The sequence below is a fragment of the Chamaea fasciata genome, unplaced genomic scaffold (genome assembly GCF_029207755.1).
Source record: "Chamaea fasciata isolate MVZ Bird 193981 ecotype frontalis unplaced genomic scaffold, bChaFas1.0.hap1 SCAF_14, whole genome shotgun sequence".
NCBI lineage: Eukaryota > Metazoa > Chordata > Aves > Passeriformes > Sylviidae > Chamaea > Chamaea fasciata.
Genome location: NW_027094099.1, coordinates 12,903,700 through 12,929,399, shown reverse-complemented (window position 1 = coordinate 12,929,399; position 25,700 = coordinate 12,903,700). Strand labels below are relative to the sequence as shown.

The 25,700-nt window shown below is 52.4% G+C and overlaps 1 protein-coding gene across 3 annotated transcripts; it reads right to left on the bottom strand.

Moving 5' to 3' along the window:
- Nucleotides 1-333: 333 nt before the first annotated feature.
- DET1 (DET1 partner of COP1 E3 ubiquitin ligase) lies at nt 334-13,896 on the bottom strand. Of its 3 annotated transcripts, none has more exons than XM_066196021.1 (5): nt 13,840-13,896; nt 12,074-13,182; nt 8,828-9,018; nt 6,997-7,188; nt 334-3,244 (listed from the first exon to the last, which is right to left on the bottom strand). In XM_066196021.1, the coding sequence occupies exons 2-5, from the start codon at nt 13,154-13,156 to the stop codon at nt 3,055-3,057; spliced, it is 1,656 nt and encodes a 551-aa protein (XP_066052118.1). In that variant the 5' UTR covers nt 13,157-13,182; nt 13,840-13,896; the 3' UTR covers nt 334-3,054. The 3 variants fall into 3 exon arrangements, with proteins under 3 accessions (XP_066052118.1, XP_066052117.1, XP_066052116.1); XM_066196020.1 differs by having other exon boundaries at nt 13,603-13,889; XM_066196019.1 differs by having other exon boundaries at nt 13,624-13,889.
- Between the last annotated feature and the right edge of the window lie 11,804 nt (nt 13,897-25,700).

Below are 25,700 nucleotides of genomic sequence, written 5' to 3'. Positions count from 1 at the left end.
ACGCCATTGGAGAGGGAGTGAGCAAGTGGCTCTGTGGGGCTAAGTTGCCAGCTGGGGTTAAACCACAACAAGCTTTCATCCCTTGATTATCCAGAAAATGACCAAAAGGTAAATGGAATAATGGAAGAATCCCTGAATACCAACTGGGCTAGTAATAATATACAAAATGTAACCAAGAGTTCCTCTCCCAACATTAGTTCCTGTGGACAAGAATTTGAGAAATCTGCACAGAAATGCCTCAGGTGGGAACATTCTTAAGCACACTTGTACTCCAAGTGCCAGGAAGAGGCAGCAAGCTCCCATCTGATATGTTTGCACAGTCCAAGACACACCCTTGCCATCCCTTCTTAATGAAGGAATTCCCATCTACTCCATTCACATTTTTGGAAGACAAAGACAATAAATCAGACTGTTAAAGCAAATTCTGTTTATTCTGGTTTTTTTTTCTTGTGTTGCTAACAAATCTTTACCTTAACCTAGGAAAAATATCAGGTAGAAAATATCTCCCCTTTTCTCCCACCCTCCCCACCACACACACTTTTTGTTTCTTAAATAAAAGCATCAATATTTCAAGCATGAGAGACTTTTCTTTCCATACATTTCTGTAATAAAATTAACTCTGTTGTTGATATAAAATGCAGCAGCCAAGACCAGAGGATCTGCTATGCTACTCCAAGGCAATTAGTACCCAGTATGATCAGTTTGTCTGCAAACACAATAAGAAAATACTTAGCACTTATCCAGCACTTTTTATCCATGAATCTCAAAGTGTTTTACAAAAGCTGAAAATATGTTTTTGGCCTCATTTACGGAGAAGAAAACACCATCTGGAGCAGGAAGAGATTTGCCCCCAGCCTCAGAATTTAATGGCAGAGCTAAGAACAGATCTCTTTCTCAGCCTCAAGTCCAACAATCCGTGCCACACTCTCTGCTTCATGCAGGACAGCCTGAATTTGGCAAAAGCCCCTACTACAGAAATGCTGAAGTTTATATTTTTCCCACTGAAAAAAGAGTCTCAATGGAGCTCTGACAGCTAATTTAGTAAGCACTGACTTCCCAAGGAGTAAACACAATCTCAGATGGAGCTGCTAGAAGCTTGGGGGGGAAAAAAAAAGTCTCATACTGAAGTGTGAACAGCTGCGAGAGTGGTGCAGAGGGAGGTAAATCTATGATCTACAGTGTGCAAACGATTCTCCACTTGGAGCTTTAATTGAATGTTTGAGGAACAGATCACAGGATAAAACCCTAAAACCTTGACAAATAGTGTTATTAGATGAGAGGAACCTGCAGCTAAAGTACTGACACCTCCTCTGTTAGCAGTCTCCTGACCCGCCGGCACTCCTGACAGACCTGAGACACCAACAGTGCAAACACCAGGAAAAGAGCAGTGAAATGCAATGTCTTCCCTAGAAGTATGTTTAGCAAGGCCAGGAGAAGAAGTATGGTGAGGCAGAGAGCAAAGGCTGATTCAAGAACCCCAGGACAGCCTTAATTTTGAGGTCCACCACTCATGCCATGAGCAGGCACCCCCACCCATACAGTTCTTCTCTGGTACGTCACCAGCAAAACAAATGCATTACTGCAACAGTCCTCTTCACAGCCATGTGGCCACAACACATCACCCATAGCTCATTTTGGTCCAATCACGACACCCACAGGGTCCTTTAATGGGGAGGGTCTCCTCTGTATTAGCACCAATTTTCTACTGCCCCCACTGTACCTGCTAAAGGAATGGGACAAGAACAGGCTCCAGCTTCTGATGGAGCACATGCTGGGATGGTTGTGCTGCCTGGCAGCAGTCATTACCCCTAAATGCTGGCCTACAACCAGAAACAACATTTTTAAGAGAGAAGGGCAGGCCAGTATCCTCACCAGCCCATAGTGGCAGGTAATTACACCCAGGAGCTTAATTTAGCAGCAGCACAAATACTGCCATGGTCCAGCCAACACTGACACACTGGCCAGCTGTGCTCTGAAGCCTGGAAACAGCATCTGGGTTCTCACAGAGAACAATGTATCAAACAGACAGAGGTAAGCAACCTAAGTCAACAAGCTCATCTCCAAACTGCCCACCCACAGCAGTGAACATGAATTCAGGTCCCCACCCTTCTTCCTGGGCAAATCCTACTAATTTTCCACGTTGGCACTCCAGCACACTGGAGGGTGTCAGCAGCTGGGTCTCCCTCTGCAGCAGAACCTGCAAATGGCCATGAGGATTAACCCCCATGCTGCAGAAAAATCCTTCTGATATGACCAAGGAGCTGCTGTTGCTCCCCACACCCTTTCCAGACACACATCTTCCTCCTGCACCCACCTCCTTGTGTGTTACACACACAACCAGCTGCCCTGGCCTGCTGGTGTAACACCACCCCTCACTTAGGAGCTTTTACAATACTAAGGCACGAAGATTAAGTGACTTGCATAAGAGTCAGGAACACACCTCGTGTCTCTCAACTGTAGTGATTTTCCACACCTTTTTTTTTCCTGACCTCTTGCATATTAAAATGATGTGAGTAGATTGTGTGGATGAGAGCAGGATCTCATTTCCCTAGCAATTTTGAAGATACAAACAGGGGTAGCTGCATCCAAACCCCTCCCATGGCTCCCATCCCTTCCCTCTGTGACAGGCCATTTGTCCAACAAGGCAAGAGAGCACCAGTGCAGAAGGGAGCACTTCACAAGTGTGATGCAAAGCTCCATCTCTGCCATCCTAAGACCCACAGCAGGACAGAAAACAGCCTGCCTCTGGGAAACCAGGAAAGGAACCTCAGCTACACTTTGTTCATCAGCAGGAACAGGGAAGGACAACAGCACTTAATGCAGGGGGATCTCCACAGCACAAAGAGGGTCAGAAGAAGCATCCACCCCCATAACTGGAGTGGATCAGCTTTCCACAGCTGAGGCTGAGGGCCCTGCGAGATGCCACCGGCAGGAGCTCCCAGGTGAGGCTTCTTCCCACAAGCGATGGTTTGGCTTCCCAGAAGGTGACAGTGTCTGGCTTTGGTGCAGCCATGGCAGAGCCCCAGAGCCAAGGAGAGCAGCTCTGAGCCCCTCTTAGGTGCAGCTGTGCCTCATGTGGAAGTTGACCACGTACTCGGCGTTGGTGCGCTGCACCGAGATGGCGAAGGGCTCGAAGGGGTGGAAGGTGAAGGCGACCAGGCGCCGCACCGTGTGGTTGATGGGGCGCCCCAGGAGTCCCGCCTGGATCTCAAACTTCAGCAGGCCAGAATCACGGGCGTAAAATCTGAAAGGAAGAGAAAGTCGATTATGGCTGTTCCCGACTATTGACTTTGCCATCTGGGCTCTTCGCACACAGAGACAAGTGCCTTGTTCAAGCTCTGGTGCCCCCTGAGGGGCAGAAGGTCCTTAGCTGGGTGTCTGGCTCTTGGCTTTGCAGGAAAGTCCCTCTCGGGGCAGTTGTTTTCCACTGTCTAGAAAAGCATCACTTCTGACATCACTTTGAGCCTGTCGCATTGATGGACAAGGCTGACCTCACAAGAGGGAGTCAGTTTGGTTCAGACCCCGCCTGTGTTGGCTCTCCATCCTCTCTTAATGCAAGCTGCTCCCCTTGATCCCTAAGGCAGATATACTCTACAGAACTGAGCTCCCTTCCCTTAGCAATGGCCTTCACTGAGCGTGTCAGGCCACCCTTTCCTCCCCCTGGTACTGCCAGGGAAGACTTTACACTGGTGTCCTTGTGCCTGCTACCTCCCTGTTCAGTCAAGGATGTCGATCCAATCCTGCTCAAGGGTGCCATGTTGTTCTCTACAGTTCAAGCAGGGCTTTGTAATTCCTTCCAGATTGCCACCAAGAAAGCATTAATGAGATAGGCTGTGCAGGAGGTACCTGATGAATTGGATTCAGTAGCCACAGCAAGGACAGAGGTCAAGGAAAACCTTATGATCTTCTGCTGTCACCCACACACCTGCCTGTGGGCCAAGTTCATGAGCATCTCCAAACAGGTGAGCTCTGGAACACAGCTCCAGCACAGAGGGAACATTTTCAGAGGGATGAGACAAACAGCACTGAAGAGACAGGTGAGTCCAGGGAAGCTCTTTGCCTCTTGAACCTCCCCTGCACACTCTGTGTAACTGACATAAACCCAGGTAACACCACTGTCCTCTGCTGCTGTCAGAACACAGGACTCTCTGCCAGGATCCCACCCTCCCCGAGATTTTGGAGAAGGCTTTTGGGAGGTAGTGGTGGAGGTTTCTGGACGTGGTACCTTCACCAAGTAGTAACTTGGGCTCTAACTCAAGTCCTCACCCTGAAGCTGTCTCTGTTTGTTAGACCATTTTCATTAGACTTCTTCCAGCTTTGGGCACAGAATTGCCATTATGCCTCCCAGCTGTTTTCTCTTCCACCAACACTTAGTGCATGCGGGTATTTTGCATTTTCCTCTGATTTTAACTCCAAGAATGCTTTTAATGTCGGAGCACATCTCCCCCCTGCCAGCAATACGATGCACTCAGCTCTCAGCCTGGAAGCACAGATGATGACAGATACCAGCGATGCTGTTTCAGGAGCAGACATACTCCACATTTTAACAACATAGCCTATTGAGAACCTCATGTTCTTCCTGGAGGGCCACTCTCCTCTCCCTTCCTCTGAATCAAAGTGCCAGCCAACCCTGCCTGAAAATTGCACACAAGAACCCAGCAAGACAGTCACAATCTTGGTATTTGGCTTTTCAAAAAGCCCTTTCCCTCCTACACAAGGCTGGGTATGCAGAGGGTCATTCTTTAAATAAAGCACAGTCCCCCATCTGTTCCTCTCTCCCCCAATTCACAACAATTTACTACTCAAAATGAAGCTCCCTGTAATCTTAAAGATGTGCTCAGTTTGGTATTTTTAAAGGTATTTTTAAAAGTGCTCTGCAATCAGAGGCCATTTCCATAGGCTCTCATTCTGGGGATAAATTAGGCACTGCAATATAAAATTGTATGTCAACAGAAACAGCAAGACCAGCCTTTTCAAACCGTAGGAAAATGGAAGATTTGTCTGCAGACCAATTCTTTGGTTAAATGGCTCCTTATTAGCCATCTAGATGGATTTTAGAGACCCCCTGCTAAGTAGAGCTGTGTTAGAGGCTCTTCCTTCAAGTGCCATCATTTCACCCACTGAATATCTCTTCAAGCCTCCTGAAAAGAGACTGGAAGGTGGTGGTGGTGGGGAACCTAAAGGCCTTCCCACCTGACAGCAACCAACCACTGGTCTCCTATGCAGGCAGAATTGAACCTTCTGGGATGCAGAAAAGCACTAAGGGTTAAAAGAACACAGTGCACAGAAACATTGAATTGATGTGGAAAAGGTCTGGAAGCCGTCCTAGTCCTAGCTCACACATCGTGCTAGGAAACTGCACACAGATTAAAACACCCTTAGCTACTGAAGGGTTTTCCATTCCAGACAATTACAGGACTTATATTACAAATCCTGTGCTCCCTCATTTCCAAGCCCTCTAACCCCAACAGGCAGCTGGCATTATTTTATTAATCCCTTTGTTTTGCATGTGAGAACCACAGCAGCACTATTTCAGCTACTGAATGGTTAAGGTTAGCGCCTCATCTTCTGCTTACTTTCCAAAAAACCAGGAGCCCCACTGCTCCGAGGCTCTATTCAAGTCCTAATTGACTCTGCACAGCTTTGAGCTTTAAAAGCTCTGGCTCTGAAACGCTGGTTTGCTCAGGGGAGGGAGGGAAGGTGGCACTTGGCTTTGTTTACTACAAAGACTCCACCGCAGCAAATGACTGCGGTTCTGCTGCCTTTTGTCCGCGGGAGCCGGGCGCAGGTTGGCGCTGGCAGACAACTGCCACCCTGCAAGTTTTCCCAACGTCAAGCATGACAAGGGGGAAAAGGGCAGGCTTTCTTTGCAGATAACATGGAAGCTGGAGATCAAACCAAATCATACAGGCAGAAGAATCAATTAAATATACATAATTTGGGAATTGAGAGCGCAGGAATAATCAGAAGTTCCCCGCCACCTGAGTCAGGGCCAGGGGAGACATGAAACCACTTTTTGAGAATGCATTGATGAAAATAAAGTTGGGAAGCAGTCCAGAATGATCTCCCTAGGCTGCCTGAGCCCCCAACATGTGTGCAATCACCAAACAAAGCACTCAGGCACTGAAGGCTCTCTTTGTTTTCAGAGCATAGGTTTGCTTCTGCACTACTATGAGCAGAAAGACTATTCTGCCTGCACAACTCAGGCTCTTTGAGCCTTTCAAGCTGGAGATGTTGGATTTTTAACCACTACCTCTTGTAGCCATGGCTGCAAGCCAACGAAAAGAAATAAATAGTCCTGATGTTTCTTCAAGAAGTATTGAAAACCTCCCTATTCTCAAGCTCAGACTTACTCACTCTGCCAGCATTGGAGACTCAGACAGAAGAGGCACAGAATGGTCCTGACATCTGGCTAAAATTCCTACTACAGACAGAAATTTCCTACAGATCACAGAGAGAAGGGAGTATGAAAAGGAGTAGAGCTCCCAGGGTGAGAACAGTAAACAACGGAAGTCTGAAAAGAGCTCAATACCACAAGGTTTCTGAGTAACACCTAGCCCAGATGCTATTTTATTCACAGGACAAACCAGACAATCCTTGCCAACTAAACCCACATGCTCAGAGAGGATTCTTCCAGCATAGGAAAGCAGACATCAGAGCTGTATCACTCTGCAACCCAAACACAACGGCAGCACTGCAAGAAGAGGAGGAGGAACAAGACCATTCATATGGAAAAGGCTGAGACTTCACCACCCAAACCTTCCCCAGAGCAGCTCAGCGAGAAAACACGAAGAGCTCTCCCACACATCCACATTACTGTAAAGGACAGAGGCCAAGATTTGTGGGACTGCTGAAATAAATCCCCTGGTGAAAGGATTTCCTAAGGGAAAGGCTTCCATCTACTCCCTATTCTGCCTTGATGCCACACAGCAGAGGTGATTTACAGTGACTCCTTGCACTCTCTCCTCACATACAGCTCCCTGGCCCCTCCCTTACCTTATGGGGTGATCACCACAGGTCTTGGGCCGCTCCATGACTGACACCCACTTGTCATCATAGCTGAAAAGGGACAGGTCAAGGTAGGGGCTGCCGCTGTAGGACTGGGCACTGATGGGGAGCTGCCCCAGCAGGCGCCGCACAGCCTCCGTGTGCCCTCCGTACTTGGCGTTCACAATCGTGTCCTTGAACCTGCAGCAAACCAAGAGACACCCTCTGTTCACAAAGGCCACGGGTGAACAGCACATCTGAAATAAACTAAGCAGGAAAACTGACAGGGAAAGCAAACAGCTGCAGTGTTAAGAACTAAAACGGCTCACTTCCAAAGATGTATCACAGTGATTCAAGCATCAACCAGTTCTGCTGACCTTTTCATCCTCCCTCATCATTGCTGTCTCACTCAGAATGTCCAGAGTGACAGAAGGAGAAGAATGTGCCTACTCACAAGGTATGGACCCAGCTGCTCTGCAGTACAGGAAATGAACAGGATCAGAAACAGGGAGAGATGGATTAGCAACTTATCAGTCAATACAAGTTTTACCATGAAGCCTTGAGCATGAGCATGAGCAAAAACCAGGGGTTTTCAGAGTAAAAGTTTAGCCCTTAATGTTGACTTGACAATCCTCCTCTCTCCAGCCATTATTTTAAATACATAAAGGAAGAAGCCTTAGATGAAGAAGAACCTTGATGAGAAGCATAAAGTTCTCCAGAAACTATAGTGAGCTGAAAGTTCTTCCTGGTGGAGAGATTAATACAGGCTGGATTTCTCTTTCCAAGTAAAATTTGAAACTTTACATGTGCAAGAACAGTCAGATCAGCTGCAGGAACGTCATACAGTAAGGAGGATAAACACTCAGCCAGAAGCCAGCTCACTGTGGACTATGCTCTATGGTACTTTGCTTTGGAAGTTACAACACTCCTGTTACAGGCCCTTGTAGCAAGGGGATGAAAAGACTCTCCTTTCTACTTTAACAAAAGGCAGGAGTTGTTCTTCGTGTGTCTTCAGTGAGTTTTGTCATTCCCTCTCCCATTAAGCATTATGGATTTCCTGACAGGCTGCTCTAAAAAGTTACAGACATAGTCAACTTCGTCAGACTTATGTGACATCAGCCTAAAGTCAACAGAAGCTTGATGCCCATAAGTGGATGCCAAGTACTTTGGATGATGAGAAACAAGTCACTGGAAGAACAAAACAACCTGAGTCACAACAAAATTTTCCTAGAGAAATAACACACTCTGCCTCATTAAAACCACATCTGACTGTTACAGCATATTCTAGAAACCCAGGTTATTTTGGTATTTTGCTCAGCCTCAGCTTTCACAACAGATCTAAGCAGATGAGTTTCCCATCTCCAGTGATGAGAACCACGAGCTGGTGACTGATGTCGAGGAAATGCTACAGAACACAGTTTGGTACACACTAAATTCAGAGAATGTCATTTGGCAAAATACACTCAACTGGATCATGCCAGCATCTTGACAAATGATATCTTCAGGGACCAAAGCTACTGGGCAGTAACACTTTAATAACCTCCAAAAGAGTTTCTACTTATGGAGAGACACAGACATCTTTCCCTCAAAATTCCTTTCCTTTCTTCTAAGCAGCAGCTTGCGACTGCTTTGTTCCTTCCTCTAACAAGGTAAATGCTGCGGAACATAAAACCAGACGCATCAGGGTGCAAGATGAGGCATGTATATTCCTGACCCTTGCACCACCTGGCAAATGGGACAATAGGAAGTGGTTTTCTCAGGGTTGTATTTGATACTGGCCTTCAGCGGACGGGGGTGAGCGTGTGTCTATACGGAATAAAGCATGCTCCGAATGGCTCACCGGCGCTGGATCTGCCTCGCGAAGTTGTTGCTGGAAGCCGAGCAGGGGAACTGGACAGCCTCACTGTGCAGGGTGGCATTCCTGAAGAGGTCACAGAAGTTCTCAAACAGCTCCAGCAGCTCATCAGACGTGTTTTCAAACACAGCAATGACCTCCGTGGTCACCATGTTGTACACGACGAAGAAGGAGGGCTAGGGAGAGAGGCAGAGGTTACCCAGGAGAGCACAGGTGGGGAAGCTGTCCCTTCTTACTCCCCACATCACACCACAGACCCTTTCCAAATTTCTCCACAGCACAGGAAAATCCCATATCCTCACACTAATACATTCTCCTATTGGAATGCCTCAACACCTACCAAATTATCCACCTCTCAGCTGTGATTATTTACAAAAACTTAATGGGTTTCCAATTCTTCAACTCGAACTAGACACGCAACTGTTTTCTCTATCCTCCACCAAATCCAAAACACTTACTCAAGTGCCAAATTTAATTTTCATTCCTGCTGACAAAATGACTTCAGATCCAGTGCTAGCTGACCTTAAATTATTTTTACCTCTGCGTAGATATTTTATTTTCTTCCCCTCCTTAATATCTGCATCACATAGAGATGAGCCTTTTTAGTGTACTGTGCACTCCATCACTGCCCACGAAAAGCTGTGCCCTACAGGTACCCTGGCAACACAGAAACGAAAATCTGAAAGACATTAATGACTTTGTAATGCTGACATTCTTGTGCAAGACGGCCCTTGCATCATGCTGTGGATTGGCAACGGCAATGAATCCTGGCACGAATGAGCAAGAAATTGGAAAAAAACATGACATTGTGTCAGTGCAGCTACATCAAAGAGAGATGGCATTCCCATCCCATTGGGACAGGGCATGTTTAATTCTTGGTCATTAAAAGTAGCTTTCATTAGAGACAGGAGTGCTGGCACCCCAAAGTAAGAACCTGTCCCCACTTCAAAGGGATTTCCCGTGGTATATACACATATCTGATTAAATCTTCGGTCAACAGAGGCAATTCCTAAATGCTTCACCTCCTGCTCCCAAACAACGCTTAGGGATGACCAGGCACTCTGTCAACCCCACCCACCTGCAAATATCACAAGGTTTGTTTGTTTTACAGCCCCAAATAAACTGTGATAATACAATCCAACCCCCACATGTCCAAACAAAGCACACTAGATAAGGTTACTCACTAGACTACTGCCTGAGGAAAGGGAAGCCATTCTGAAGTAAAGGGTTGGAGCAGAGAGAAAATAAGAGAAGACAGCAGAGGAAAAGCTATTTAAATCACTGAAGACTGCAGGGAGTATCCTCCAACTTTTTAAAAAAAAGTTCCTTTGCCAGGTTAACACAGAGACACATGTACAGAATGTCCCTGAGCAGGGAAACCCTGACTGCTTTTGCAGCACCACCACCAAAACATCATCATAGCAGGAGAGGCAGCAGGTGAATGCCACAAAAATCACACAGCAGTGCTGTCAAGCTTATCAACACAAGCCTACAACAGCAACAAATCCCCAAGCGACCTATGCAGAGCACACTCTTAAAGATCTCAAAGGATACAGTGCAAACCCAGACAAAAAACACACAACCAACAACTATGAACAGCAACTCCTGAACCTTCTTGGCAGAGAAGCCAGGGGGGAGAGAGAAGCCTGAAATTGGACGAAACCTCATGTTCCTTGACAGACTAAAGAAAAATGGGAGCTGTGGTTATTTTGTGATTCAAGTTTTATTCAGGAAGTCCTAACACAATGCCTATGTTCAGACAGGTCGGTGGAGACTGCTCCACATATGGAATTATCTCCTGGAAAAACTGAGGAATGAGATGCTTTTCCTCCAGCACAAAACCCAGCGCCCGAGGCACACTACAAACAAACCACAAACTGCATCTTAAAGTAACCCCGGGATGAAGAGGGACAGGAGCTCCCTGCAGCAAACCAGGCACAAAAGCCCCACTAATCACAGCAGAGTGCAGAGCTGAGCCTGCCACAAATATTTACATCAGGGTCAGGAGCTCATTCCAGACATCAGCAACAAGCAGAACCCTGCAGGCCACCTCCACAGAGCCTTCATATTTCTCAGACAGACATCAACTTTACATCACTGGGCAAAATGGATTAGATAAACCTTACCTATTTCCTCCCAAAGCAACTCCCCTAAACAAACGCCACAGAAGAGGAAAATAGAACAAAACAAACCAGAATCATCTTTCAGGAAGAACTGGACAAAGGCAACACATGAAGAGCTACTGTCTATTTCTTCCAGGACCTAAGTCCTGGATCTGGCAAAGATGTGGGGAAGAGAAATGCATGAGAGAAAACAAACCTCTGGGGAACAATCAGACCTACATGCTGCATTGGAGATTTATTACAAATTCTCCCTAAATACTTTCAACAAAAAAAAAACAAGCTTAAAGGAATAAAAATTAGCTAAAAAATCCCTCTTGGTTTCACAGGGCTCAAAACGTGACCAACCACTCTAAAAGCAGTAAAAAGTGATGATCAACATGCAGGGTTGTGAAACATCTGGAGGGACCCAGCACTGACTGAGCTACATTTGCTCTAATTCCACTTCTTTAGTACTAAATTGAAAAGAGAAGCAATTGGCCCATTAGCCTGATCTAAAAGCTGCTACTCCAATTTGGAGAGATCATAAATACTACCTCTTACTGAAGCTTGAAAGACTAAGTATGTAGGCAGAACAGAAATGGTAATTGTACCAGGGAAAATGAAGACTATTATATTTGAAAAACATGCTTGAAGACACATGAGAAAAGGGGGAGACTAGCTCTACAATTTAAATGGACTATATAAAGTATCAGCTGAAAATAAATTCAGTCGGGGATTTGGGGAGGGAAGAACGATTGAACAGCATCTGTGAGCATGAGGAACAGTGCTTGGAGAAAGACTTGATAACACATCAGATCTTTCTCATTTTGCAGGTGAGAAGGAAGGAAGCAATGAAATAAAGAAAACAAGATACAGAAGTTATTCAGTATTAGAGTTCACAGCATCATATGTTCACACAAGAATCAGGTATAGGGATCCTCAATAACCTTTACAGGCTCATTAAGGAACAGCCCACAGCACTGTAATGCCTGAGCACTTCTCCCAAAGCAATGAGCAGCCTGAAGACAGAGGCAGTGTCTGAGCCACCTGGTGTAGTGGACCCCTTGCAGGGTGGCTGGAATTAAGATGATATTTAAGGCCCCTTCCAACCCAAACTGTGATTCTATACCTGGGAAGGATCTGTCACCCGCAGCGTGACCACATCCTCACTCGTGTATTTGATAAACAGATGGTTCTCATCCAAGAGCTGCATCTTCCACATGCGGAGCTGCCTCAGCTGGTCAAAGTACTGGAAGAATCTCCTCTTTGCTATAGCACTTCCGTCCTGCTCGGCCCTCCTCCACAGGTACACCAGCAGCCTGTGCTTCAGGGAGTTTATGAAGGGCTCCTTGTAGGGGTTGGCCATCCCCGTCTGGGTGTCCCGCTGCACCTCGGGGTACACAGCAGACAGGGTCAGGAGATCGTCCTCGTAGCAGAAGCGGCCGATGGTCCTCACGTCGATGAACGTCCCCTCGGGCGTCACCTGGAAGACGTGGATGGTCTGCTGCTGCACGGAGAGGATGGCCAGGATGTTCTTGTACAGGTACAGCCCCTGGTTGTGAGACAGGATGACTTTGTCGCACTTGAAGGTGCGCGTGTCGCAGAGCCGGCCCGTGTGCAGGTCGATGATGTGCAGGGAGTAGTCCTCCAGCGGGGAGCGCGGGTTGGGCGTCACGGACTCGCTGTTGCGGTACACCTCGAAGAAGGGCGGGTGCGGCTCCTCGGGAAGGTAGGCGGCCGAGCCCACGATCACGTAGCGGCAGTCGTCCGTGAACAGGCTGCACTCCCGGTTCAGGTGCTCCCCGTTGGAGGCCACGTTGGTGATGTGCAGCAGCACGAAGAAGCGCTCAAAGAGCCGGCCCCGGATGTTGACGGACCTCTGGTCGTTGCCGTTGGCCAGGATCTCCCCCTCGTAGCCCTGCAGGAGGTCCTCGGCCGCCTGGCAACCCTGGTACTCGTAGATCTCCAGCGAGGTCTGGTCGGAGGAGAAGGCGATGAAGTAGCGGCCGTCAGGGGAGAACTTGCGCAGGAAGCAGGGCGGTTTCTCCACGTTGACCACGGTGAAGTTGGGGAAGACATTCTGGTGGAAGACGCGGACCTGGTGCCAGTGGGTGCCGGCCTTGCCTGAGCTGATCCGGCGGCGCTCCAGGCGGTGGATGACGTTCTGGTTCTGGATGCGCCGGGGCCGGATCGTGGGAGCCTCATGGTCCATGGTCAGAGCTCTACTTCATCTTCATCCTGCGGGGACAGCACATGTGCCCTAGGACCGGGGTGGAGCTCAAGGCACAGGGAACCTGCTCACATGGACCCACAGCACCCTCAGGGTTGGCTAAAAGGGACAGAGGAAGAGGGGGAATAACACGGGAGGACACGGGGAGCAGGTGGAGAGGCTGGGAGAAAGATCTCGGTGGGAGGCACCAGGAAAACAAGGGCAGGCCAGAGATGCCTCCCGGGCAGTCCTGCCTGCTGAACAGAGCAGGGCACCAGGAAGGGAAGGAGGGAGCCAGGCGGACACCAAGGGAATAAAGGGAGCCTCGATACACCGGGAAGGGAGTCCAGGAAGCCAGGGATAAATGCAGACCTGACAAACAGCAGACACACGGTACAGACTGGAAAGAACGGAGGGAGCTGGGGGCGAGAGGGCACAGGAGGGATCACCTGCGATGTGTCTGGGCCCACCTGCCGAGAGGGAAGCGAGGAGCTCCGGTCCCCCGGGCTGGGGAGGGACTGAGCTCCAGGGAAGCCCGGGGGCAGCTGAGGACCCGCCCGCCAAAGATACCGGGGATCTCAGATACTCTCCCGCTGGCCCCAGGGGTGAAGGGACACGGGAGGACCGGGGGCCGCGGTGGTCTCCGCGCCGGTTTAGAACCGGGGAAAGGTCGCGGCCGCGCTCACCGCCGGGGCCGCGCCGGGTCCCGTTCATGCCATGGCCGCCGCCATCTTTCCGCCACGGCACAGCGGCGGGAGGGCGGCACCGCACTTCCGCTTCCGGCTCCGGACAAGCGAGATGGGGCTGCCGGGCCAGACTGCCGACACCGGCGGGGCTCGGCCCCTGGCGGCGGAGAGGACCCCTGCACCGGGAACCCCCCGCCCATCCTGGATCCCAGCACCCCAGAACCCGTCCTGCACCCTCCAGCACCGCCTTCACCTATCCTGCACCCACCCGACACCCATCCTGCACCTTCTGCACCCATCCTGTACCCAGTCTAGACTCATCCTGCACCCCTCCTCCACCCCGGCCACTTCATCCCAGCACGCTCTGCAAACCCCATCCAACGATCCCCAAGTCCCCTACATTAACCTTCACCCCCTCCCTGCACCTAAACGCCCCCTGAACCCCTCCCTGCCTGGAGCATGCCGGGCTCGTCCATCCCCAGGAAGGGTCCGGCATGGCCCCATCACTCCCTGCACTCCCTGTACCCCGAGTCCCAGCACGAGGACACGGCAGGGGACATCACACCTCCCTCCAGCATTCTGGGGTGCACCCCAACACCGACAGCAGAGACTGGGGTCACCCCCGGGCACCTCTTCGGCCTTTCCAAGGGGCTTGAAAGCCTTTTGCTCGCCTTGGCTTTTAGTAGCACCCTTCCCGCCCCGTGCATTAGCGTCGAGGGCAGCTCTGAGGGGCACTTCTCCTTCAAAGGGAGGGAAGGAGGAATGTCAGGGGGCCCTTGAGATCCATTTGCCGGCCTCTTGCCGAGGCAGAGCCGACGCATCGGCTTTTGGAGCCACTCCAGCGGCAGGCGTGAGAGCTGGGAGCGGGGGCGCAGGGCAGGGTGCTCGAACTGGGGTGCTGGAGAGCCCGGCGGGGTGTTCCCTCTGCCCGTGGGGCCGGTGGACCCACAGGGATGCGGTAGCAGCACCCAGCCAGTGTCACCTGGATGGAAGGGGGATGCGGCAAAGCTCACACCGCTGAATTCCCCAGGGATCCTTCGTGTGTTTATGGGATGCTTTAGGTTCTCACCCAGCAGTGGGACAGAGCAGGACCCCTCTGCCCCAGGGGATGAGATCTGTTTGGTCCCAGCTGCCTTCCTGAGGGGATGGGAGATGTCAGCCTGCCTGGCATCCCTGAGCAGTGGGCAAAGGAACCTGGGGGACCCTGTGGGTGACCCCACTGCCACCCCACCTGCCTGCCCCATTCCCATCTCACAGTGGTTTCATGCTCAGCAGCCTTATCCCGTCCCTCCCACTCTCCCACTGCCTGCCGGTTGCAGAAGGCGCGATGACAAGACTAAAATGAATGGCCCCGGCGTCCCTCTTTGTCTTTCTGCCTCCTGCCTAATTAATTGAGATCCACCTTAATAGGATCAAGCTAAATACCGAAGAACATCCAACCACACAGCAGCTGGCAGGAAAACAAGCGGCCCAGCACACAGGCACCACCAAAAGGCAGCTCACCGGACAAAAGAGCCGATAACACAGCAGCAATTGGTGCTCCCAGAGCTAAGAACTTCATCCCAGTTCGACCTGCTCACAGCTCAGCCCCCTCCCCGCTACTGGGAGAAGACCCTCGCTGGGGTGGTTCCAGCCAGTGGCAGCGGTTTAAATCTTGTGCAGTAAATCTCAGTGCAGGCACAAGGCTACAGGCAAAGTGAGTCCTGATTTCTCTTGGCCTGGGGATAGGCAGGAGATGTGGGGTCATAGTGCCAAGCCAGGATTCCTGGGACATTTCCCATCTCTCACAGCATTTTGTGCCACCCCTTTGGGGTCCAGAAATGGGGGTCACATGGCTGTCCCCACCCTTGTGTGCTGGGACATAGGTGGGCTGTGCCTCTGTACGTCCCTGGCCAGAGGAACAGGGCAAGCCCCAGTCTAACACCCAGAGCTCTGATACTGGGGCTGGTATGGGTGCTACTGGAGGATTGAGGGTTACTGGGTACTCATAAGCGGATTACTGGGGGCTCCTCCAGCCTTGCAGAGCCACTGTGGGTCCATGGCTTTGGATGTCACTGGGCTGGTTTTGGTGGAAGTCCCTACAGAAGTGTGCCAAAGAGAGAGATGCTCTGTGCCTTTGTGGCATCACCAGCACCCTGCCAGTGCCACATCCAGCTCCAGCTGGTTCCCCCAGAGCCAACAGATGGGTTAAAAAAAAAAAGAAAATAATAAAATGCAGCTCATTTGGGCTGCTTTGGATGTTTTTTTCCTGTTCCTGAAGCAAGGACCCTTCTGCTGTTGTTGCTTTGGCTGTTTATCAAGAGTTTCCCAGCCCTGGATCCTGCGGCTGCTTTCCCAGGATTGGAGAGGGCATGTGAGAAGAACAGTGCTGGGGTGGGCTGCTCCCATCCTGCTGCCCCCTCCAGATACAACTCCCAGCATGAAATCCCTGTGGGAAAACTAGGACCATCTCCTCACAGGAATGCTTGTGGAGGAAGAAAACCCTCCAGGTCCTGAGCCAACCCCCTCTCATGGCTGCTGGGCTTGGTGGCTGTCGACTTCTTCCTCAAGCTGAGGGCAGGGAAAAAGAAAATGACCCTTTTTTTCTTTTTTCCTCTTAATATGTAAAATAAGAGGGTGAAGTTTGTCGAGGATCCTGGTGTGGGGAAGGAATGCTGCAGCCCTGAGGTGCTCCCCAAACCCCATGGTATGCAGGGATAAGTGACGCTGTTCTGTGGGAACTGGCTGCCTCCATGGGGTCCTTTTTAGGGCAAAGCACCTTAAAGATCATTACAGAACCAGCTGGGGGAAACTTAGTATTTATCAGATCAGAACTGCTGTGGGGAAACTCTTGTTGGTGTAAGAAAAGACCAAAGGAAACAGAGGGAGTCCTTGGGTGTACCTCATCTCTCCAAAAAAACAAGGATGTAATTAAATATTTTAATCTTCCTCAAGCCTGGGGAGTGACTTTATTCACATTTGCAGAATCTAGAGTTCCCATTGCAGGGGGATTCATGTGCATTTTCATAAAGGGGTGAACAGGTCCTATCCAACACAGCCAGGATTTGGGCCCCCCCTGCCCATGGAGCTGCAGCCCCTCTCCCCACGCTGGGCAAGTCTCGCTGGGATAAGGCTCCAGCAAAGCCAAGTTTGCAGGATGCAGCACCAGTGGACTGGTGGACAGCTCTGAGGAAACCTTTCTTTGTCACCAGAACGTCCCTTGCTCTGGTTTTAACTGGTGTCAGAGGCTCATTTTGGAGTGACACCGGACAAATTTTAGAGGCTGTTAATGGAATCACCACCACTGGGATGTGGTCAAGTCTGGGGTCCGTGGGTTCAGGGCTGGGCCCCCTTTTCTTGCTCCAACACACCAGTTGTCTTGTCTCAGCTTGAAGGCAAGATCTGCTTTAAGCACCCTCCAAGATTTTCCGGGTTTTTGCAAAACAGCCCCTTGCAGGGGCAGAGCACAGGCACGACCAGAGGGGCAGGAGATGGGGGCTCGCTGGGATGCCTGCTCCTCTCGGGGTGCCCAGGGGATGGCTGGGGCTGGTGTCACTGGTGGGGATCAGGGATCAGGATCACAGGGATCAGGCACAAGCCGTGACCAGCCCCTCCTGGTCAGGGGCACAGCAGCACCTACCCCTGCTGCAGGGTATCCAGGGGGTTATCCAGCGCTGGGGAGGCCTCCAAGTGCTCCATATCCCGTTGTGAGAGCTGGAACTGCCCACCCGCTTAACCCACAGCCAGATTCCTGTGTGGGTGACAGCCCTGTCCCCTCCCATACACCAGCCACGGGAGAACCATCCTGTCCCCGCCGTGCCACCGTGGGGTGACAACCCTGTCCCCTACAATACACCCATCATAGGGTGACAGCTCTGCCCACCCCCGTGCCATCCGTGAGGGTGACAGCCCTGTGTCCCCCGTGCCACCCATGGCGTGACAGCCCCGTCCCCCCGCCGTGTCCCCCGTGGGGGGGGGCAGCCCGGCAGCCTCCACCCGGCTGATGCGCAGTGACATTTGCAATCTGTTGCCATGGGCGCTCGGGGACTTTTGCTGTGGAGTGGAATCGCGTTTCTCCCCCCTCCTCCTCCTCCTCCCCTTCCCTCCCTCCCGATGACGTCATGGATGACCACGGTGGTGACAGGGCCACCTGTGGGCTGATGAGGGGTTTAAAGAGACAGTCTGCAGCTGCAACAGGAGCCCTGGCTATTGTCTCCGCACCTGAGAGCGGGGAAACCTGCAGCCCCCAAACATCCATCCATCCACCCATCCATCCATCCACCCACCGCATCCCATCCCGCCCGTCTCACCTCATCCCTGCGTCCCCTGCCTCCGTCACTGCAGCTCTCCCGGGACCAGGGCGTCCCGAGCTGGGTCCCGTATCCCTCCCCTGTAGCGGCTCCTCCAAGGTAAGGCTGCGCTCCGTGCCCCCCCGTCCCGCTGGGGACCCCGGTGGGCTGCAGCCCCAAATGCCGCTGGCAGTATTCAGGGCTGCAGCCTGAAGGAACCCCTGGGAATCCAAAGCCTGGATGGGTGTCCCCCAGCTTGGACAGAATAACAGAACGACCCCTGGGACAACAAACCCCCCGAGGTGGAAGGTCCCTCCTTGCGTGAAGGGGCTGGGATGCTTCTGCCTGGGAGGCGTGGGGGTCTACAGCGTCTTCATCCCATGCCAGCCGGCATTCCCAGACCACCTCGGAAGATGCCCACCACTGGGCATCTGCCTTCCTTCTATGCCAACTCCCTGGAATAAACCTTGTCCCTGCTGTGGTCTTTGTCAAGGGGACCCTGAGAGCTGGTGCCGTGTCGTGCACCCAAACCCCACCATGGCCAAGCCCTGAGGGGCCCCGAGTGATGCCAGGAGCCACGGGGCATGCTGAGGGGGCAGGCAAGAGAAGGAGAGGAGCTGTCCTCCTCACCTCGTGGGGGAAGAAGGACCAACTCTGCCCTGTCCTAAGGGCTTTATCCCACTGTCCTTTCAGTTTCAATGGGGCAAGCAGCAGGTAAGTGCCTCTGTTCGGTGTCACTTGGATGTGCAGGCAGTGCGCAAGGTAGAAGAAGGCTCTGGGACCTGTGAGAGGCTTGGAGAAGAGCAGGGTGGAGATGTGCATGCAAGGATTGGTGTATGTATTCCCAGTGAGAGGAAGGCTGTGTCCCTTCCCACCGGACATACTCCAGTGGTGACCCTGCAAGTCACCAAACTCCTCTGTAGCTCCCACCAAACAGTCCTGGAAGGTCTTTCTGAGCCCACAGCTGCCTGCAGGTCCAGATCCACTGGAGCCTGCATGGACTCCCAGCAGCTACAGAGCCACTGGTCCCACAGGGGTGGCTGTCATGGGAACAAAACAACTGGGACAAACCCCACAGCAAGCTGCCTCTGCAGCCTTCCCGGGGACATGGGGCAGGTGGGGAAGTGGTCCATGCTCCAGTGACTCTGTGGTCAATCCTTGAGGACCTGAGCCAACTCAGTGATGCAGCTGCCCCTGGGATCCCGCTGGAGACAGGCTGTTCATGTACTGCTCCTGCAGGAGCTGAAGGAATAAGCAGTGGCATGTTTCTGCCATCCATCCCTCAAAAGATGCAGAGAGCTCAGGCTGGGCCTGGTTTTTGGGTGGAAGAAGCCAAATATGAATTGTCTGACAGGTGGAAATTTCTGCCTGGGAGGTCTTGGCATTTGCCCACCTGGCAGCAGCAGAAGTGCAGGGGTACAGTCTGGACCTCTTGGCACATGGCCTGGGAGATTTGGGGGGAACACCCACAGCCCCTGTGATGCTCTGTCACTTCTGGCGTCCCTGCTGCTCTGGGTGCAGCCAGTAAATTGGGGAGCTGTGGCCGTGCTCAGCACCCCAGTGTGGCAGAGGGCAGCCCTGGGTGCACTCACCTGGCTTTGGAAAGCTTTGGGGAAGCTGAGGCTGCTGCTCTGTGGGCAGCTCCCTGGAAGATGCTCAGAGCAGGGTGCAGGGTCTGTAGCAGAGAGCTGTTGGGGGGCTGGCTCCCGAGTGTGCAGTCAGGCTCACCCCCTTCCCGCAGGCTGTGTGGGGCAGGGGCTGCTGGAGCAGCAGCCACGGAAAGCAGGAGCTGATTTAATTAGATGAGTAGGGGCTGCCTGTTTTTCCAGCGTCTCTAAAAGGTGCAAGCAGCACTGAACAGGCACGGGGTGGGGGGTCTGGTTCATACAGATGAACACACGGAGCAGGCGGGGGTTGTACAACGCACGGGAGGAGTTGTGGAGTAGCTGCCGGCTGTGCCCGACGATCCAGGGATGTACCATGCAGCCAACGTTCTTTTACTGCTTCAGAATCCTGCGAGAGCAGCATGTAACCAGAAGGGAACTCTTGCCTGTGTGTGAGGGCACCCAAATATACACATACACACACGTGTCCTACCCCAATTCGTCGCGGAACTGGGGAATGCCAGCACATGAGCTGGTTACGCTCCCAGCTCCCCCCGGCAAGCGCTTCCACCTCCCCTATTCCCTCAGGGAAAACTCTTCCAACGCTGCTGCTGATGGATATCGCTGCCGGAGCGCGGGCTTCTTTCTTGACCCTCCTTCTGCCATCATCTAAATTCCCTCTGCTGGCTTTGTAAGCTTCAGTTTGAGATGGTGCAGGAGCCTGAGGATACATGTCTGTTTACCAGGGTCTTAAAAAAGGATGAGATCTCCAACAGGGATTTATTTCTCTGGGTGGAGAATGAAGTTGGAACCTTGCTGTGGTGACGAGGAGCCCAACCCTTTGGTTATGGATGAGTGAGTTGTGATGAAGTGACCAGTTCCACCTTTTCAAGGCTTCTCACTGGTCTGTGTTTTCCCGTCAGGGTCTAAGCCCACCCAAGGCTCAGGATGTTGTTGTGTGCCGGAGCAACAGCTCCCTCTGGTCAAACACAGAGAGCGGATGAAGGTGCCAGCTTTGATCAAACACTTGGCATGCTTTAGGCTGAACTGTGCCCAAGCCACAGGGAGGACAGGTGAGGAACTGATGCCACCAGGCAGTAGCCAGCATCCCTCACCTCCCAACCTGGCTCAGCTTGTGCAAGCAGCAGGCACTTGCTCCTTGGCACCAAGGCTTTTCCAGCACAGCCTCTTAACCCCACTAATTCCCTTGTGTTCTCCTGCCAGGCCTGCTGTCCCCCTGCCAGGGGATGGCCCAGAGCCTGCTAATTGCACCAGCAAGCTGCCACGTGTCTCCGTCACTGGGGTTGTTACTCTCTGGTGTTATTTTGGGGAGTGCTGGCCCTTGCCCAGCAGTGTGGGACAGGATGGTGACTGGCAGCATCCCTTGTCCCTTCCCCTTCACCATCACCTGCTAAATTATCTCAGTCATGGATTGATGCCTCTGCTCCCAGTCTCACCAGGGATCAAGGACAATCCTCAGCACAGCACTTCTCCCATTTCTTCTTCCCTGTTGGAAATGCAACAAAGGCACAGTGAGAGGAAGGTCTGCCTGAGCTTGCCTAACCCACTCTCAGCCCAAAAGTCCACAACTCCAAGGCTGGTTTGGAGATCCCAGAGTTGATTTGGAGGTGCCATAGTTCATCTCCACAACAGTCCTCTGCTCTCCTCCCCTTTTCATCCAGGGGAGGCTCAGGGTGCCAGCATCACCCTGGAGCATCACTCACCTCCCATCCCACCTCCCCATCCCCTCCTCCTGTCCCCAGGCCATCTGGCCACACTCATCCATGTTAAACAAATGCTGGAGTCTATTATCAGGCCCTGCCTCCCCCTTCCCCCCCAGACAGATGGAGGCTGAGCACACCCGGAGCCCTGGCCCACAGCATTCATGTGTGTGAATGAGAAAATTGAATTATTTATGGCCATGTGAATAAGGCTGGCGGCTGCGGAGGCCGAGTGGAAAGGACTCCATTACGTGGAGAGTACCTGTTGCTATGGAGCTGGGGCTTCTTGCCCATGGCTCCCCTTGCACAGCTGCATCCCTGCCTGCCCCCCATCCTACCCTGATCCTCATGGAGCTGAGATGGAGAGCAGAGGGCCACAGTGTGACCAGTATGGGTGTTCTCCTCCCTGCACTGTGCCTGCTGCTCCTGCAGACTGGTTTGGAGGTCACCTCCAATCTCTGCACTTTTTGAAGCAGGACCCGCAGTGCAATGTGGGGATGGTGTGGTGCTGCTGGCCAGTGGCTCCTGGACCCCCTGGCCACCATGATCTGCAGCCAGAAAACAGCAGGAAATATTGGGATGGGCATTGTCAGCATCTCATGGCTAGGGCTGGGCAAAGCAAGTCTGACCCTAGCACAGCATGGGGTGAGGGGTGACTCTCACCTCAGCTCCCCTTAAAACTCCCATCCCTGGAGGCAGCAGGAGCTGTGGCTTGAGCTCCCCCACTCTCCCCATGCCGAGGCAGAAAAGCAGCTTTGCAAGAGCAGGGACTCCTTCCAGAGCCACCTGCATTGCAGCCTCTCCTTCAGGGATGCCGAATCCTGCAGTGATGCTGAGGGAGGTGCTGGGGCTTCCCTCCCTCCCACTGTTTCCCCTACTCCTCTTTGGCTAAAAAGTAGGACTTTGTCCCTGTTGGGGTGCAGTCCTTCCTGCCTCGAAGCCACACTGGGGTCAGGCCAGGCACCTGGGGACCATGAGGGAATGGGACGTGGCAGCCCCCAAACCTGCATGACAGCAATGCAGGGACTCCTGCTCCCTTCCCTGCAGAGCTAAGAATAGACTCCAGCTCCTCTCCTGGTGCTGAGTGGGCTCTGCTGGGCTCAGAGGAATTAAAAGCAGGAAAATGCTTATTTTAGTTGCTGCAGTCGACAGCTGTGACTCGTATGTACCTAAGGAGCGGCTGTGCACCGTGTTTACCCTCCCGCTGCCGGGAGCAGAGGCACCATTGCAGACCTCTCATTCAGGCTATGGATGCCCCTGCTGTGCTCCCAGCCCCAAAATCCAAGCTGGCTCCCAATCCTTCTCCAGCACAACCGGCTGCTTCCCACCCTTCTTTTCCCCACGCTTTTAGAGTGAGCCCAGGCGATGCAGATGCTCCCACCATTCCTGTGCCTTAGGAGATGCTCCGCACCCTCTCCCTGCACCAGCCACTGCTGAAGGCCAGCAGAGTCTTGCTGAGATTTTTAGGGCTTCTGTAGGGTCCCAGGGTGTATCCAGCTATACAGGGGGATTGTCCCCATCACCTGAGATGAAGGCGGACTGCAGACATCCCTATGCCCAAGTGACGCACCTGTCTGGGATGCTGCAGCACTTGCCAGCCCTGGCTCTGGGTGCAAGGCCAGGGGAAGCACCTGCTCCAGGACAGCAGCTCTGGGTCCCTCTCCCCAGCGACACCCCCCGAGGTAAAACCAAGAGAAAGCTAATTGTTACCATAGTTACATGAAGTGGCCTTTCTTAGGGAGCCACGTCATCACTGCTGTCACAAGGTTAAGGCGGTGGGGAGTGCTGGTGGGGAAGGGGGGGGGGGGGGGAGAGATGTGTTTTCTTTGGAAAAACCATGGCAACAGATATTTCTAAGGGAACAGCTGTGCACAGCGAGGCCATGGGGAAGGGGAAGGGGCTGGGGCATCTCAGTGCCAGCCATGCTCTGAAGGCAACAGTGCCAGGTCCAGCTACTCTCCATGTCACCCTGCAACCCCAGAGTCCCCTTCCCACCTGTGCCAGGGCTTGCTGGGTGTCTCCCATGGTGCTGGCACATTGCCATGGGCTCCAGCATGCCCAGCAAAGCAACATGAGGCCACTCCAGTTTTCTTGGCACGTGCAACCCCTCCTGGCACGTTCCCATCATCAGGGCTTGAAGGGCTGCCAGATGTGTGGGATGGCTGGGACTACCCACCAAGGGGAGTGGGGATGGAATTGCTTCTCCAGAGTAAATTCATACAGAAGGAGCCCCAGTGAAAAGCTCAAGGATGATTAATGAGTGATATGAAGCTTGAACAACCATAATATAAATGCTGGTGGAAATCATAGGGACAGTGTCAACACCACTGGAGTCAGTACAGGAGGGACTGATAAAATGGGAAGGTGTTCTGGGGGCTAAGGAGCACCAGTGGAAGTGCAAAAGCCATGGGGATGTTGTGCAGGTCCAGGCAGGGCTGGCTAAGCCCTGGAGACACAGAGGTCTGAGGAATCCACACCCTGGATGAGCTTTACAATGGCCAAGAAGACCCAGCAAGGAGAAGATGCTAGTGTCAGCCGCACCCTCCACCCCGGCTCCTGTTTCAACACGTAGCTGGGAATTATCTCTGTTTGCAAGACACTTAATTAAGACCATTTCCCTGAAGGAAACCAAGATGGAGAGCTTCACTTTTCAGTATTCCAGCACTTTCTGGCATTTGTTTCCACACCAATTAGGGTGCAAATTAGTCATACGGAGAGCAATCCAGTGGCTGTGCTCAAGGGAAGCTCTTCAGCACATGTGCCATCTTCTTCAAGGAAGACAGGTGGAAGGCACAGGTGGGGTGGCCACTGCAGGGACAGGGAAGGTGTCCTTGGGGTACTGGGGCCTGCAGTTTGTGGTAGCAGCTCGGGGCTGGGCTGAGACTCTGGGACTGGGCCTGGAGCAGAGTCAGCAAGAGGGTTTAGGGCATCTCCATGAGCTGTGTGTGCTTCTCCTAGGCCCCTGGACTTCAGGATGACTTGGTGAACCACTGGGCTCTGAGATTAAGCTCCCTGTTGGCAATGACAAGAGAGGGAGATGAATCTGAGGATGAGGTGCTCAGGTCTGTGCCTTGCTGTGATGGGATCCAACCAGAGGGTGCATCAGAGGGTTGGCACAGAATTGGGTTCAGTGGTGGTTGACATCTTGAGGTTGTTGGATCTGGACAGTCTCCTGCTCAGGTCTTCAGATGAACATGTGGAGGCACCTCTGCCACAGTTGTCACTGTGCATCCATCCATCTGCAGGTGAACCTGTCCTTGTTCACTTCAGATGAGAGGCTTTTGTAGAAGACACAGCTGAAATGTGGGATGAGTTCAGGAGGAGGAGGGTCCAAAGGGGAATAAACTAAGCCCCTCTGTTCAGCATTACAGTCACATTGGCTGCTCTCCCAGGGTGCTGCAGTTGTAGGAATTCACTGAACATGACCAAGGGCACCTGCTGGGAGCAGTGGCACAGCCACCCAGCACTCAAGGGAGAATCTGGTTCATTGATTGTTGGGAGATTGTGGTGGCAGAGCAGGCAGAAGAGGAGCTGGAAGAGAGGTGGCTGGGAGGAGGCATCCAAAAGTCACAGCTGGCTGTGCACGTGTCCCCATATCACTCAGGGAGTGGGGTCTCACTGCAACACCAGGCATCATCCCTGCTTTCCTTCCTAACCCTCTTCAGGGGGGCAGAAGGCATCCACAGCCCTGCAGGAACACTGCACATAGCCTGTCCTGATTGTCAGCCAGTCAGGATGGGAAGGTTTCAGCTAAAATAGCATTTTCTTGGTGATCTCAGTGGTGAGGTTCAGCTTCCCTCTTGCTTTTGATCCCCTTTTGCTGCATTTGTGGGGTGGTCTTGGCTGGTGCCTCCTTCTCCATCAGAACACTCATGTCTGTCTTTGCCTTCATGGGACAAACTCAGGGTCAGGTGCGTGACGCTACTTTCCCTAAATAGTCAAACTTTCTCATTCCCCATGGGCACAGCCACCATGCAGGGACCCAAAGCCTTCCACACCTTCTGGCCAGCCTGCCTGCTGTCCACTGCCTGCTCCATCTCCTTCCAAACAGAACCAGAATTCCTGTGAGGAGCACCTGCCCACGGGACGTGCCCTCCAAGCCCCCATTAGTTAGCAGTTGTCTTAAGCACTGCAACATTTGATGCCTTATTCCTCCTAATCCTGCCTGATGTAACCGTGGCTGTCCTCATTAGCCACATAATTGTCTGGCAAACACAAAACAGGCCCTGACACAGTCTAAGGAAATTGGCTTCAAAATATGGAGCCAC

What these genes read in the sequence shown, in the direction of transcription:
- DET1 (XM_066196021.1), bottom strand. Translation starts at nt 13,156, where the DNA reads ATGGACCATGAGGCTCCCACGATCCGGCCCCGGCGCATCCAGAACCAG. An exon ending in GGGTGACAGATCCTTCCCAG is followed by an intron (nt 9,019 to 12,073) that starts GTATAGAATCAC and finishes CTCTCTCCCTAG; the next exon opens with CCCTCCTTCTTCGTCGTGTA. An exon ending in TGTGGTGATCACCCCATAAG is followed by an intron (nt 3,245 to 6,996) that starts GTAAGGGAGGGG and finishes TCTTCCTTTCAG; the next exon opens with ATTTTACGCCCGTGATTCTG.